This window comes from Carassius gibelio, chromosome A19 (assembly GCF_023724105.1).
Source record: "Carassius gibelio isolate Cgi1373 ecotype wild population from Czech Republic chromosome A19, carGib1.2-hapl.c, whole genome shotgun sequence".
In the NCBI taxonomy this organism is placed as follows: Eukaryota; Metazoa; Chordata; class Actinopteri; order Cypriniformes; family Cyprinidae; genus Carassius; species Carassius gibelio.
The window spans coordinates 22,613,414-22,628,008 of NC_068389.1; the positions used below are offsets into that span (position 1 = coordinate 22,613,414).

Genomic DNA, 14,595 nt, shown 5'->3' on the forward strand with positions numbered 1-14,595 from the left:
TGTTTCTACCACAATTGCCACTCCCTGTTTAACCAGGTGTTTGTCTCGGATAAAAACATGAGCAGCTTATTTGATGCATGCATATCATTAAACTAATGTTACTTCTTGGAAAACAAGTGTGTTTGAAATATATCAAGAGTATCTTGGATAAGATCGTATACCTGCTTTTCTTTTTTAATCTGATTTAGTTAATAAAGAGTTCCACTTGTACCACTGTTCCACATATTACATATATTCAACATTTTAAATCATACATTATAGTGTGGAAAAAACAGACGTCTCCAAAAATTATAAACTGAAATAATAATTGTAATTATAACATGACTTTTTTTTTAGGTATAACCTGTTTTTTTATTATTATTATTATTATTATTTTTTTTTTTATTATATATATCCCATGTGAGTGCCTTGAATGTCTTGCTTACATACAAATTCTAAGATGAGTATAAAGGATCGTACAGAGAGATAAAAAACCAAATGTTGATGTTGAATGCTCATTAGATAAATTTGTCGTAATATGTATGTCTATAGTTTGTTTTGGAAAACAGTAAGCTAAAAAATAACAGAAAATATTTTTGACAAAATAAGTTTTGGAATTTTAGTTAACTTTTAAACACCTTTATAATTTGAAGAGAACATTACCTTTTATCTCTCAGGATGATTTCGGTAAGACAGGAAACTGCCGTCAATTCAACTGTTGTGTTGAGCAGAGTGAGACGTCTGACGTAAGAGCCGATTCACTTTTGGGGTGTGGACTTCACGTGAAATGAAAGCAAGGGAAATAAAAAAAAAAGAGAAAGAGTCTCCTAATCTCATTTGATGACTTTTATACTTAATAAAATCACTATCATACATATGTATTGTATGTTTGTTTTGTTTTTTTGAAGGTGTTTATTTTCACACCACTCAGCTCCTTTTTTTAGGGACATTCTGGACATCAACAGCAGTAGTCATTTTGTAAAATGCAAGGGTTAATAAGGAAACACAAGAGTTTGCATGTTGTTTGCTTTTAAATTTTGCCATTTCCCCTGAGGCAAAGTTGTGTTAAAACCAATGAAAATGAAGCATAGTCAGTTTTGAATATAAGCAAAAGCTGTGATGATATTTAATTACTGAATATTAATGTTTGATTAATAATGACTCTTTATAAATATACATGGGGATCTAATGCCTAATGTTTTACTAATATTGTAAAGGGGTCAGAAATGAGAAATATTGGAGGGGGTAAATATATATATATATATATATATATATATATATATATATATATATATATATATATATTGGCCATATCGGCCATAACTTATAAAGAAAAACAGAGCAGACATTAGACATGGATGAAGCTTAGGTGGCTTTCACATTGGGCTTGTTTGCTGTTTGCTGAGTGCGACTGTTCCCAGCACCCCTGTAACGATTAAGTTCTATAAAGGAATGCACTTTGCTTAAAAAAGGTATATGGAAACAATATGGAAATGCTTGTGTTTCCTGATTAAAATGTTTGCATTTATGTCTACAGTGTGTTAAGAGAAATAGCGTGCACACACACATCCTGTAATACGATATGTACCACATCCTATGCAGTGCATTGCGGTTAGAAAAAAACAAGCATAATTGTAGATTGTAGTGTAAATGTGCATCTGCAACTCACTTACTTAATCTGTAAACTTGAAGCTTTTTTGGGTGCTTTCTTTCATCTGAGAAAGAAGACTGCACAGACAGCTTGACGAACAGCATGAAGAGGAAATCACCAACACTTTAGATTGCAGTCTCAAGATACAACTGAGATTTTTGAGAAAGCATACACCGATGAAAGATAGGGTAAGCTTAAAAAATATTTAATCATATATTCTGGTGCATGGCATTCCCAGTTTAAGCTATAATGGCATAGAATGGTGTACATTTTTGCCTCTCCAACTTCTTCAAGGAGTTGAGTGACCGAAAAAAAAAACTAGCTTGTGATCTAGACAGAATAAAGGAATAGCTCATCCAAGAATGAATGAATTAGCAGAAAATTTGCTCACTCTCAGGCCATCCAAGGTATAGATTCTCTGTCAGAATCATTTAGGTAAGAAAACAACAGTTTGAAGTTGAAATACAATGATCAGTTTATTGCAAACAGATAGTTTTGCTCCATATAATGTATTGATGAACTAGAGTTGTGTGGATTACTTGTGGATTATGGTTTTGTTTTTATCAGCTGTTTGGATTCTCATTCTGACGGCACCCATTCATTGCAGAGAATCCATTGGTGAGCAAACGATGTAATGCTAAATTTATCCAAATCTGTTCTAATTAAGAATTAAACTCATATTTTGGATGTTCTTAAGATGAGTACATTTTCCGCAATTTTTTTTTTTCATTTTAATGTATAATTTCAGAAAAAAACAGAAAACTTGGAGAAGCACATTATAAAAACAGCCAATTTCTATCACAGTACATTCTCATTTATCTAACAGACCTGAATCCTTTACCTTTGGCTTACAGTCCAGGATATAATAGATGATAATAATTCAGTGCCATATGAATTTTTAAATACAACTTATTTCAGACAGGGAGAGGGAGAGAGGGAGGGTTGCGAGCCATTTGACCATACTTACCAAGTAGTAGTGCCATGTATATATGTCCCGTATCTAATTGGAGAATGGGAGTGATTGGAGCCATTTGACAGCTGACCCCATCAGCTGTTCGCATCCTATGCCTACGTGGCCTGACAGAACTAACGCTGCGCTCGATTAATAACTTTTTCCCCCTTTGCTTGGCACAGAGTGTGTTTCCAGATATTGGAATATTCTAGAGATCCACACCCGAGAGTTGAAGACAGATCTGAGGTCAGAGCACTCATCAGGGCTTGGCAGCTGAAACGACGCAAGTGTCTTGTCCCACAGACATTATCCCAAGACATACAAGGTAACACTTCACTCAAAGTATTATGGTTCTTAAATTTAGCTAACATTTGAAAACCTAACTAAGTTTTTAGTTGTAGCCCTTTATAAAACATTACTAAATGGTTGGTAATGTTTAATAAGATGATTATTTAATGTAAAATCAAATGCTTATACAAATGTCAATAAACTTTCAATTCATTTAATCATGCGGTTCTTGAAAATCTTCAAATGGTTTTAATAGATGTTATACAGTGATCAAACGCTTGTTTGTTAATATAGTGCAACACCTTTCCTTTTACTGATACGGGTGAGGATAGTTTTGGGACTATTGATAGCTGGATTAATTGAAGTGTACGGGGTCAGTTTTATTATGCAGGAACAATGTACAACTTATATGTTGCAACATTTTGATAAATGAAGAAGCATTTTCTTTAAAAAACTGATCACTTTTCTCCTGTTGTGGTTTGATTCAATGGATATCTTGTTTAAGCATTTAGAACAGGGGATCTTTTAGTTAGTTGTAACACATATGGTTTAAAAATGTTCACACATACTAGCAAAACTAAACTTACAGTATTTACTAATTGCCATATCAACACTATATAAAGAAAGAATTCTGGCAAAATTCAAACATCTATAAGATGTCGCTGAACATTTATTCAACCATAGCCAAAGTACATTTCTGATTGAAATAATTTGTTCATCTCATTCGTTTTTAGTGATTATTTAAAAAAGACAAATGTGTTATTATTTGAATGTCCAATCTTTTATTTGTCAATTTAGATTTTTTGTAATGTTTCACTAGCTAGCAGAAGACTAACCGGTTTTAAATGGGAATGGGGAACATTGTAACTGCATTATTAATAAAGTATGCTATTAAATGAGATTACTAATGTAATTTACACTAATTACATTCATGAATTTTAATGAAAAACATTTTGGCTTGTCTATTTGTTTTGTGTTCTGTTACAAGCTCTAGGAGTTAGCCATAACAGAAAGAGAGTTCACACCAGAGGGATGCCAAATAAAAAAAAATATTCTCTTTCAACGGGAACTTCTTCAGGGGCAGACAAGGCCAAATTTTTTTTATTTTTTTTTATTTTGAAAACTATTTATCTTAACATGGAAATAAAGAAAACAAAATACAGACCAACTCACCTTCCTCCCTCAACCATAAACAAAGTGAAGAAAAAGATACATAGTTAAATAAAATGGCATCTAACCCTCCATCCCTTAATTTGGCAAACTAGTATTTACAAATATATTTACAAAGTTTCAGGGTGTACACAAAGCAGAATCAGAATCCAAATTGTAGTCAAAACAGGTAATGTTTAGATAAACAGGAGATTCTGAATTTGAACTTAAAATGATAGACACTCAACAGATTTACTACACAGAATATCTCTTTCTTGTACAAAACCCGCATCCAAACAACGACGAAGATACAAACATTAGTAGAAAACAGTCAATCAGAATGCTTGTGAAACATGACTTTACAGTGTCAACGAGGCTCAAAGGCAGCAGATGAGTGTTTGGGGGCGGTCCTTATATCTCGTTGAGGTGCATAGTAGGACCAATCACAATTTCTATCTGGATAACAGAGGCAACACCCATCTGGAACACAAACATGCCTACACACGAGCAGAGATATCAAAATACATACACACAACAATTCACAGACGCATAGCATGTCTCAAGCTCAAACAGTTCAACTATCAACCCCAATTGGCTGGCAGACATGACGTTGCGTCAGGGAGTGGCTCCCTCTCGGTATGAAAGAAGCGACGCAACGTCATTACGACATTCAAAACAAGCACACCTCTTCCTCGCTTCACACAGCAAGGAGGGTGATCTGATGAGACACCTCACTTAATGCTAACAAAGAACCAGGGTTACGCAAGTAACCTATTGTTCTCTTTTAAGCATACGTTTCGGTGTCTCACTATGGGATATCCTAACTCCCGTATTGCCAGATAGCCTGTCTCAAAGTCTCCTGCCATCCAAAGAACTATTACTTGGTTAACACTTAAGATCCAACGCTCAAAACGGCATGTGCAAACATTTGAGCTGTAACATCCAGTTTATAGAACCTCGCAAATATGTGTGGTGAGGACCAACTCACTGGATCACAAATATCTTGTAACATAACTCATTTAAAGAGGGCCCATGTCGTCGACATTCCTCTTGTTGAATGAGCACGTAAACCAGATGGAGGTGTAAGACCCTTACTGGAATATGCCAGAGAAATTGTCTCCTCTATCCAGTGGGATAAATGCTGTTTAGTAATCGGCTTCCACATACGTGGCTTCACCCAAGACACAAACAGCTGATCACTCTCTCTGAACCCTTTAGTCCTCTCCATGTAAATGCGTAAAGCACGCAGCGAACAAAACGTATTCAGCCTTTGCTGTTCTGTTGAAGAAAAAGGTGGTGGGTTAAAGGCTCCTAACTTGAGAGGAACAATAGAATTGACCACTTTGGGCATAAAAGCAGGATTAGGTTTCAAAAACACCCCTGCGTCCCCTGGCATAAACCATGTACACGCTGAATTCACAATGAATTTCACTTTCACGCTTCACTGAAGCCAAAGCTAACAGCAGTGCTGTCTTAAACGACAATAATATCAGGTCAGATTTGTCCAGTGGCTCAAATGGAGTCACTGAAAGCGCATCAAGCACCAAGCGGTTTTGAGACTGGCAAAGTGCGACGTGCCACCTTCATAATCCGGCACACTAACGGGTGCTGCCCCACAGTTTTGTTATCAAAACCCACATGACAGGCAGATATTGAGGCCAGAAACACCTTTATTGTTGAGAATGCTTTAACCTGATCTATCATATCCGCACACCCAGGGATGTAGTGGAGGCTAAACGCACTTAAACGCCGTTTACGCACCATATTGTTCATTATTAGTTTCATAGGTTGAAGTCTTTCATATTGCGCTGCAACTTGTCAGTGTTGACCAATTGCTTAAAGTGTTGCCAGTAATAGTGGGAAGTTCGGATCATTTTACTGACTCGGATCTTTGAGTCTCGTTCTGCAAAATGAACTAATCTTTTCTCTTCCCGTCTCTATGGGACTGACAGGAAGAATAAAAGACTCAGACCTCACCTGACGATTCAGAGCCCATATGTTGTGTAATGCACATGTGCTGTCAACACAAAATGAACGAATCACTCTCTGAGACAACTCGATAGTCCTGAGTCATATTAAAGATTCGTTCAAAATGAACCACACGCAACAGACTGCATCAAGATTCAAGAATGGATATCCGGCAATTAATAATAATAATAGGAATAATAATAATAACGTTCGTTATTTTGAATAGAAATCATCACTCATACAGCAGCCATTCATCTCATCTCCGGTTTATTTGTGTTCGTATGCATACAATATACACGATCCGCCAGTATAGTCTAATGGTGCGCATATTTGAAGAGATAATAATTTCGTCATACAGAATAACATTTCTATTTATTTTACACTGATTTATGCGATCTGAAGAGCTAAAACAGCTAACAGAGCTAACTATTACTCTCCTCTTATTGATTCGTGTCAGCTATGACATCATTGCAATATAATTAGTTTGTAAAGCTGTCAATCATCTCATGTGAACCACGTGACCAAAAGGATGTCCTTCTGCAATGAAGCTGTCTGTGTCATTGCAGTCTGTGTCATTGATAAAATATATGAAAGACAAAAGTAAAAAAATAATTGATTCCAGCTTGTTAATGTGAATATGTTCTAGTGTCTTCTCTCCTCTGTTACAGTCAACTGAATATCTTTGAGTTGTGGACAAAACGAGACATTTGAGGACCATTCCTGGGCTTTTGGGGAAACAATTATCCACATTTTTTTTACATATTATAGACCAAACAACTAACCGATTAATTGAGAAAATATTCAACAGATTAATCGACCATTAAAATTACCCCAAATCCCTAATCATTACGTACAAGTGCATTGCATTGGAACCCCTGGATATACAGTAAGCCTCCCTTCTCTATTCCTCTTTTTAAAAAAAATGTTCTCTCTGTTTTGTCATTTAGTAAACTTTATAGATTTCAACCTTATTATTCCTTCTTGAGTCTCTTTAACAAGAACTTAGATTAATGTATGAATTGCAATTGCATAGTGATTGTGTGACCTATATGAGGGAACAACCAGTGATACCCTTGGTAGTAATATCAAATGATAGCCTATAGTGATGTCATCAGGATACACATAAACCGGTAGGCAGTGGCCCACCTTACCGTGACCACAATGTGGTCACCCAGAATTTATAGTTTACCCACCTCTTTTTTTTTCTCTGACCACCGTGAAGCTACCAGTATCATTCTCAGGCCCTCCCCCCTCACTCTGTGGCACGGCTGGAGATATCAACGCAATCGGTGGGAACACGTACAGAAGAACGCTAGAAATTCCTCAACCTCAAACCTCAGAAATTTCCTGTGGGGTGGATATATTCTTATGTGAAAATATGCATCCTTCACGTTGATTGACGTAAACCAATCTCCTGGACGCACCAGTTTCAGAATTGTAGAATGAGTGAACATTCTGAACTTGTACTTCCTTAGGTATTTGTTCAGTGCACAAAGATCTAATATGGGGCAGAGATTTCAATTCACTTTTTTTGGGACTAGGAAATATCTTGATTAAAACCCACTGTGACTTTAGTCGGGTGGAACCACTCTTATTGCCTTTTTGTTCAACAGGGAGGTAATTTCGTCCTGAAGAACATGTATGAATGCTCCCCGCACCTGAGAATAAATTATTCCTTTGAACTGTGGGCGAGAAGTGGCAAACTGCAGTCTGTAACCGTACTCAGCATCCAACGGGACTGTGTGCACTCTTCCCAATATTTTATTTGCAGCGTTCCGGCGCCATCATATGGCCGAGTCATAAACGGGTTTGTGGTCTTAACTGCGCATGTGCGAACACTTTGCGTTTGGACAGAGTTTACGTGGTTCACAACCTTCAGCGGAGTGAACCTTCCCATTCTCCCCTTCCCTCAGGAAGACCCTCTCAAATGGCCTTCTTCTTCCTCCTCTTCATCACTTGGGTAGGGCGAGGAGCCGGCTGGTCCGTCTGAGCGGTCGCGGGCAGATAATTCTTCCTGGGCCAGGCAGGTTTCTGCTCTGGTACGCCACTCTGAACTGTTGTTGCATTCACACGCAATCTCTGTCGCCTTGGAATGCGAAAGCTGGGGGGGTAGGCGAGCTGTAGCCTGCGCAAAAGTCTGCCGAGGAGGTTGCGGGGGTCCAGTCTGCATCTTTCTTGGCATGCAGTGCTGCAAGGCCTCATCATCCCTTTTCTTCTCTTCGCATCTCTTCTGCGTCCATATCAGCGCTAAACCAAAAATGCCTTCTGCGACGACCGTTGCATCTAAGATGGCTTCCTTTTCTCTGTCGGAGAGATTCGTCAAATTAAGCCAGCGTCCTCTCTCCTGAATGATCATTGTGGCCATGGCCTTGCCCACTGCCTGAATGCCACATCTCTGAAGACAGAGTGAGAGATCTGTGACAACACAGTTTTTTCTTTCCACTGTGTCTGACTTGGCATGTCTCGTATTGTAGCTCTGCCTGGTATCCCGTTAGCAGAGAGATGGTGTTCATGGCCCGAACTGAGAGAGCGACTACTTTGTAAGCGTGCTCCATCATGCTCGACTGGAAGTGGTCTGCTTTTGATGGCAATGTTGGATTCGCAGCCACTGTATGCTTTGAATGCAGATGCGCTACAACTAAAGGCTCCATGGGGGGAATGCGAAGAAGGCCCTCCTTCTCCATACCCGCCACACATCCTGCAGATCCACACTAAGAAGCGGAGAGGATGGTGCCCAGCCCACCTCCTCCGTGGATCCTGCAGTTACGAGGGGTTGTGCCGGTTACGCAGGGGGGAGAAAAGGGGAATCCTCTAAATCCTCCTCCTCTTCAGAGAGAAGGAAATCCGATTGCCCCTTTTCCTCAAATTCAAACGCACCCTCCTCTTCCTCGTCCGTGTTGAGGGCACCGGCCCAGGGGGGCGCATGCATCCAGTTATTCACCCCATGATAAAGTTGCCGTGGTGGGCAGCTCTACAGGAATAGGTACCAGAGGGTGGGAACCAGAGGGGGACTAGCTGACATGGGGGGAATCATGGCCAGACAAGCTAGCTTGGTGTGCTAACCTGTGACGGAGGCTCTTCATGGTGAAACGTGTGCAGTGCTCACAGGATCCGTGACTATCGACCGCCATTTGAGCATGTTTCAGCCCAAGACATGCAGAGCAGACCTGGTGAATGTCTTTGCATGAGATCTTGTGCTTGCATGCGCCACCCTGGTGTGGTGTCTCGACCGCACTTTAACGTTGGTTACCTTGTCATTCCAACTATTCTGGCAAAACATCTAGGTGATTACTTGGAGTCTCAGTCAAAGGATCATGCACCAAAAGATTCCGCTACTTTCTTGATCACTTCCAAAACATTCTGCACTGAGATGAGGTTGTCTCATATTCAGGATGAAATAGAAAAGTAAAAACGGTCAAACCCAACCCTGTATCAGGATTTCCTCATTGTGAAAAACCTCCTCAGAGATGCACCAGAAGTAGATACTGAATCTGTAGATGTTTCAATCGAGAGAGACAAACTGCTGGATCAGGGCTGTCCTTTGACCCCAGTTCTCATTATGCTGGCGTTGAAATTATTTGGCTCTGCATTAGCTGGGCATTTAAAACAGCAGGATATTCTTTTTTAAAGACAGTGTGATAATTTGCATCCTACCTGAGGACCTTGAGAAAGTATTAGCTGCTGTGATGGAAAGAGCTAATGAAGTGTTTTACATTGAGGAATTACACAGAGGAAATGCTAATGGTAAACAATTAAAGTGCTTGGGAAATGAGTCTATAGCTGAGGATTGGAAAGAAAGGGAGCCAGAAACACTCATGAATAACATTCAATATAAAAGGCAATACAGAGAGTAGAGGCTGTGAACAGCATGATTTTGGGTCTGTAATAAATGAGCAAAAAGAAATTCTGATGAAGGATGGTTGAAAGTGAGGATCATGAAGACGATCAAGATCTAATTTTCCTATGTGTTTTAATAATGTACATATATTATCCACTGAGTGTAGAAAGATTGTGTTTGCCATAATTTGTGAAGCAATTAGAATAGACATCTGACTAAAGAATGCAAGGCTAGCTCAACCAATTAAAAAATAATACCTGTGAATTGGTATAGATACCAATGCTCTATAATTGGTGAATTGGTACCATCTTTTCTGTAACTTTTGTCAATCCCATGGTTTGCATAATATTTTTTTCCGGTCAATTAATGGTAAAATTAAGCACTCACAATCAGAGCTAAACATGCTGTTTTGTTGTTTTCCTTTCCCCTCCACTAGACAGACCATGTATGCAATTGTTACTCTGCAAGACTCAGATGAGGTGGTGGTGGCACCAACAAACTGGCTGAGCCTAGACAAGAAACAATGTTACTGGCCCCCATTCAGATCACCAGACAAGTGCATGGAAGCTGTTCAGTACAGAATTAAACCTGAAACAGGAGGGAAACCATGGGAGAAACTGAACATCAGCTTTCACAGAGAACATGGTAATGGTCACTATTTTAAAACAACTTAATTTAAGATGATGTACTGTCTTATAAGTTTTCAAATAATGTAATATAATATTCATCTTACTGCAGGCACTTTTGAGAAGGCAAAAGAGGGGCAAAAAGAAACCAAAGAACAGAAAGAACGGTAAGTAACAGACACTTTTGTATTCAAAAACAAAAGTTGTTCAAATGATTTTACTTATAAAAGAGTCAAATAATTCATTTGTGCTGTTTTGTTAAATTATTATTATATTTTTTTTTTTTTCGAATAAAGGTCTTATCTATTAGCCACTGGATTCTCTGGAATGCTAAAAAAACAAAGACTTGAATGCACTCAAGAAATGTTAAAACAACAACTTCTTCCTGAACCATCTGCATCTACATCCAGAATGCCGGCTGATGGTGAGTCGACTTCTTTTGTCATAATCAGTTTTTTTTTTAATTTTTTTTTTATTACTGCAGAACTCATTTTACACAGCAGACAAGCATGAGCTCCTCCAAATGCTGAGAGACATCAAGAGCACGGTTCAGGAAAACTCTGCTATGCTAAAGAAACTATTAAAAGACAATAAAGGTTCTGAGGTCCCTAGCAGTACCAGCATTCCTCCTAAAGATGTTAACACAAACATAAAACTGCCTCTTAAAACCATTAAAGAAGTTGCCAGGACTGAAAGACAGCTTGAAAAGAATGCCACAACACGCGAAAAATATGTGAGTTGACACAGCATTTAAAGAAAGGGATAAAGTACACTCATTATAGCAAAATATCCTCTCAGCTGTAGCTCCTGTAAGGGGTTTATTCTGCAATAATTACCATGCATTATTCCACAGCTACTTACTGAATAAAAAAGAAAAAATGGATATCAAATGCAGTTTTATAATATTAATGCAGATTCATTATTATTCTTCTACTGTACATGAACATTTTGTGGTGCATATACAAAATATTTTTGTATTCAAAAGTATTCCAAGACATGTAATATTAATTAACAACACCTAATAAAATAGTTATAAAATAGTATTTATTTTTTTATAGGTAAGATGTTTGTCAAGACTTGGAGGTTTTGGGCAAAAGGATGTGATTAAGAATATAATGCAGCATCTCCTAACAGATGATCTGGCCTCGAAGTTTAACTGGCAGGGGAGAGGAAATAAAAAGCCTTTCTCTAAGCTTATTTTAACAGATGTGATCAGAGGTAATCACTGCTGCACAAACACGTCCCACATACACATAGAAGTGTAGTATTTGTTTTGTATGTATTTGTTAATTCAATCACCTGGTGAACTTTGTGATGTCTTCAAATTTGGTATATCACAACAAGAGCAGTGTACAAGAGCAGCTGTGAGTTTAAAGCACTACCATCCAATAAATTACCAATGAATTCAAGTTTGCTCTTTCAGATGCTGCATTAAAACAAAGTGTAATGAGGATAGACTGTGATGCTGAATTAAAAAATTATTTGTGGTCCATAACTGATCGAATCGGTCGGAATAAACCAAGAGTCTGTGGAGGTAAGTAATAAATATTAATGTGATATTGTCTAACTTTCTATTGGCTGATTTTCTCCATAATGGTTTTGTCAAAGCATACTTCTATGTTAAAGGGATAGTTCACCCAAAGAGGAAAATTATGTCATTAATGACTCACCCTCATGTCGTTCCAAACCCATAAACCTCCATTCATCTTCGGAACACAGTTTAAGATATTTTAGATTTAATGCGAGAGCTTTCTGTCCCTCCATTGAAAACCTATGTACGATATACTGTCGATGAACTAACCCTTTAAGGAACCTGCATTCATTTGTTTAATGATCATTGTATACCTCCTTCCCCCTTCAGGTCTGACTTCAGATGCCATGCTGCTGGATAGTAGCTTCCAGTCAGTGACCGGAATGTCTTTTGACTGAGTTTTGGAACAATTATTCATAGGTCATGTAAGCTTAACTGCCTACACATTAGACATTAATTTTGTAAAGAACAATATGTGTACTAATGTAGCTAGCCACTGTTTACTTCAAATATTGGGTCTTGAGAAGAAATGCTTATAATACTCATAATTTGAAATCGATACAAATGTAAATATATATGGCTAAGGTTAGGCAGGGGTTTTTATATTGTGGTAAGATAAGATAAGATCCATCACCCTTTAGCTGACTGGAGGAAATGATAAAAAACTGGATAATGTGTTTGACTTGTGTGACAATGTGTTGTGGTATCACTGCATGCATAGACAGTTTTTCAGGTGTGTTATAGTAGTGGCTTTATCTCTCTGATCCAATTATTTTCCTTGACTCAAATGCAATTACTGTAGTTGTGGTGTTTAATTCTAATAGGCTATTTGTTTCTTTTTCAGTGTCACATAGATGAGATGTAATGATTGTATTCAAAATAAACCTTAACCGCACATTACATTTATCTTTCTTTTCCCCTTTTTTAGACAGATAAAGTCTTAAAATAGTGAAAATCGAATAGATGACAAACATGTGACTTTTGGGTGATGTTACAGTCTTTGGGGGAATCTTTAATTAATGTACAAATGCCAGTGTTGTGCAAGTTACTTCCAAACTGTAATGCATTATAGATGACTTGTTACTGTCATTTAAAAGTAATTAATTACCTTACAATATTATAACTACAGAATTAAATGTAACATTCTGAAATGACAAAATGTACTGCAGAGCATTTTACATCCAGTAAAGGGTATATTGATGTAGCATAATGACTAACAACAAGCTAATAATTGGCAAAGTGAAGGCTCAAGACAAAGCAAGAAACTCAGACTGCCAGAATCACAAACGATCCAAGTCTGTTAAAAGTATGGTGGAGGTCCATCCATCTTGCGAATGTACAGTCTTCTGCCATCTTCACCCATTAGCCGCTTTTCCACTGGCCAGTGCAAGCCAGGGCTAACAGCAAGTCGAGTGGAGTTAAAAGCCTCGGACCTCGAGTACAGAGGCAGAAATCATGTCGTGTCATGCCAGTATCCTCGTGGCACTCCTGTAAAACCCACCCTAAACACAACTTCACTGGATTACATCACACAATACAAAGTTCCACTAGCGAGAGTGAGATGAATAAAATACATTTCTAAACAAATATATCAGTGATGGAGACGGAAAAGAACATATTTATATAATATTTTTGTACATATATAATATTTTTAATTCGTTAATTTCTTGTGGTCTTGCTGTTTATTTTATTTTTTATTTTCTATGAACAATTATATTTTGGACAAAAAAAAATGTTGTAACACAAGTGTTACTGAACATGTACAGAGTAAAATATTACTGAAAATTGACTAGCAATGCCTTACACTACTGCATTACAGCAAAAATTAATGTTACTGTAATGCATTACTTTTGTATTGTGTTACTCCCAACACTGACAAATGCACAGTTTTTTTAATCCAGTCCCTTTCATTCCTCCTGCTCAGCAACAGAGATCTCCATCACCTTCTTCTCTCTGACTCCATTTCCCATAATCCCCCAACTAGGAACTGATTACAGTCACGCCTGTTTCTTATCAGTTGACTATAGGCATTTTTCAATGTCAAGGATACTTCCTTGGCAGGACTGGTCCTTCCAAGTCACTTCCTTCAGAGGCTAGGCGAGACTCCTCTTTAGCATTCGGAGAACACGTAAATGGAACAGGCTAACAAGTGCACTTAACAAGTTCACTTTCACTTTCACTTTCACTTTCACTTAATTGCATCATTACGTCAGTGAAAAGGTCCATTTGAATAACGCTGTGAATGGTATCATTAAATTACATTGGACAACTTAACTAGTTATTTATAAAAGAAATGCTGATGACGCAACCAAGTTAACAATTGTAAAATGACAGGTCCGGTTCAGTTAACCGTTTGTATAATTTACAATATGAATATGGTATTTGTCCTGCCATTTAAACGTTAAAGGTCCTATGACATGAAAATTTCACTTTCTGAGGTTTTTTAAGATTAACATGAGTTCCCCTAGCCTGTATATGCTCCCCAAGTTTCTAGAAATTTTAATCGGTGTAAATTTAGACTTTTCTATCTTTCTCTGCCTTTGAGAAAATGGAAGCTCAAACCATAGACAGTAAAAGAAATGGACACAGCAACCCCATTGGAACTCAATTGAG

The 14,595-nt window shown here is 37.8% G+C and overlaps 2 protein-coding genes across 5 annotated transcripts in view; one reads left to right on the forward strand and one right to left on the reverse strand.

Moving 5' to 3' along the window:
- Nucleotides 1–761, reverse strand: part of LOC127935156 (uncharacterized) — a 34,390-nt gene extending 33,629 nt beyond the window's left edge. Inside the window, exon 1 of one of the 2 annotated variants that reach the window (XM_052532775.1) lies at nucleotides 643–761. The gene's annotated coding sequence lies outside the window, so the exon portion shown is untranslated. The remainder of the gene's footprint in view (nucleotides 1–642) is intronic. The other variant, XM_052532776.1, reaches the window with a different exon arrangement.
- Nucleotides 762–1,498: 737 nt separating this feature from the next.
- LOC127935387 (uncharacterized) lies at nucleotides 1,499–12,882 on the forward strand. 3 transcript variants are annotated; one of them, XM_052533198.1, is made up of 10 exons: nucleotides 1,499–1,818; nucleotides 2,765–2,907; nucleotides 6,656–6,873; nucleotides 10,262–10,470; nucleotides 10,564–10,618; nucleotides 10,748–10,875; nucleotides 10,952–11,184; nucleotides 11,510–11,669; nucleotides 11,875–11,985; nucleotides 12,313–12,882. In XM_052533198.1, the coding sequence occupies exons 4-10, from the start codon at nucleotides 10,269–10,271 to the stop codon at nucleotides 12,378–12,380; spliced, it is 957 nt and encodes a 318-aa protein (XP_052389158.1). In that variant the 5' UTR covers nucleotides 1,499–1,818; nucleotides 2,765–2,907; nucleotides 6,656–6,873; nucleotides 10,262–10,268; the 3' UTR covers nucleotides 12,381–12,882. The 3 variants fall into 3 exon arrangements, with proteins under 3 accessions (XP_052389158.1, XP_052389160.1, XP_052389159.1); XM_052533200.1 differs by having other exon boundaries at nucleotides 1,504–1,818; nucleotides 10,955–11,184; XM_052533199.1 differs by lacking the exon at nucleotides 6,656–6,873 and having other exon boundaries at nucleotides 1,506–1,818.
- Nucleotides 12,883–14,595: the final 1,713 nt, after the last annotated feature.

Bases quoted from the DNA above. Each gene is read 5' to 3' on its own strand.
- LOC127935387 (XM_052533198.1), top strand. From the start codon at position 10,269: ATGTATGCAATTGTTACTCTGCAAGACTCAGATGAGGTGGTGGTGGCA. The intron at 10,471-10,563 runs GTAATGGTCACT...ATCTTACTGCAG, and splicing joins CAGCTTTCACAGAGAACATG to GCACTTTTGAGAAGGCAAAA. The intron at 10,619-10,747 runs GTAAGTAACAGA...TTTCGAATAAAG, and splicing joins ACCAAAGAACAGAAAGAACG to GTCTTATCTATTAGCCACTG.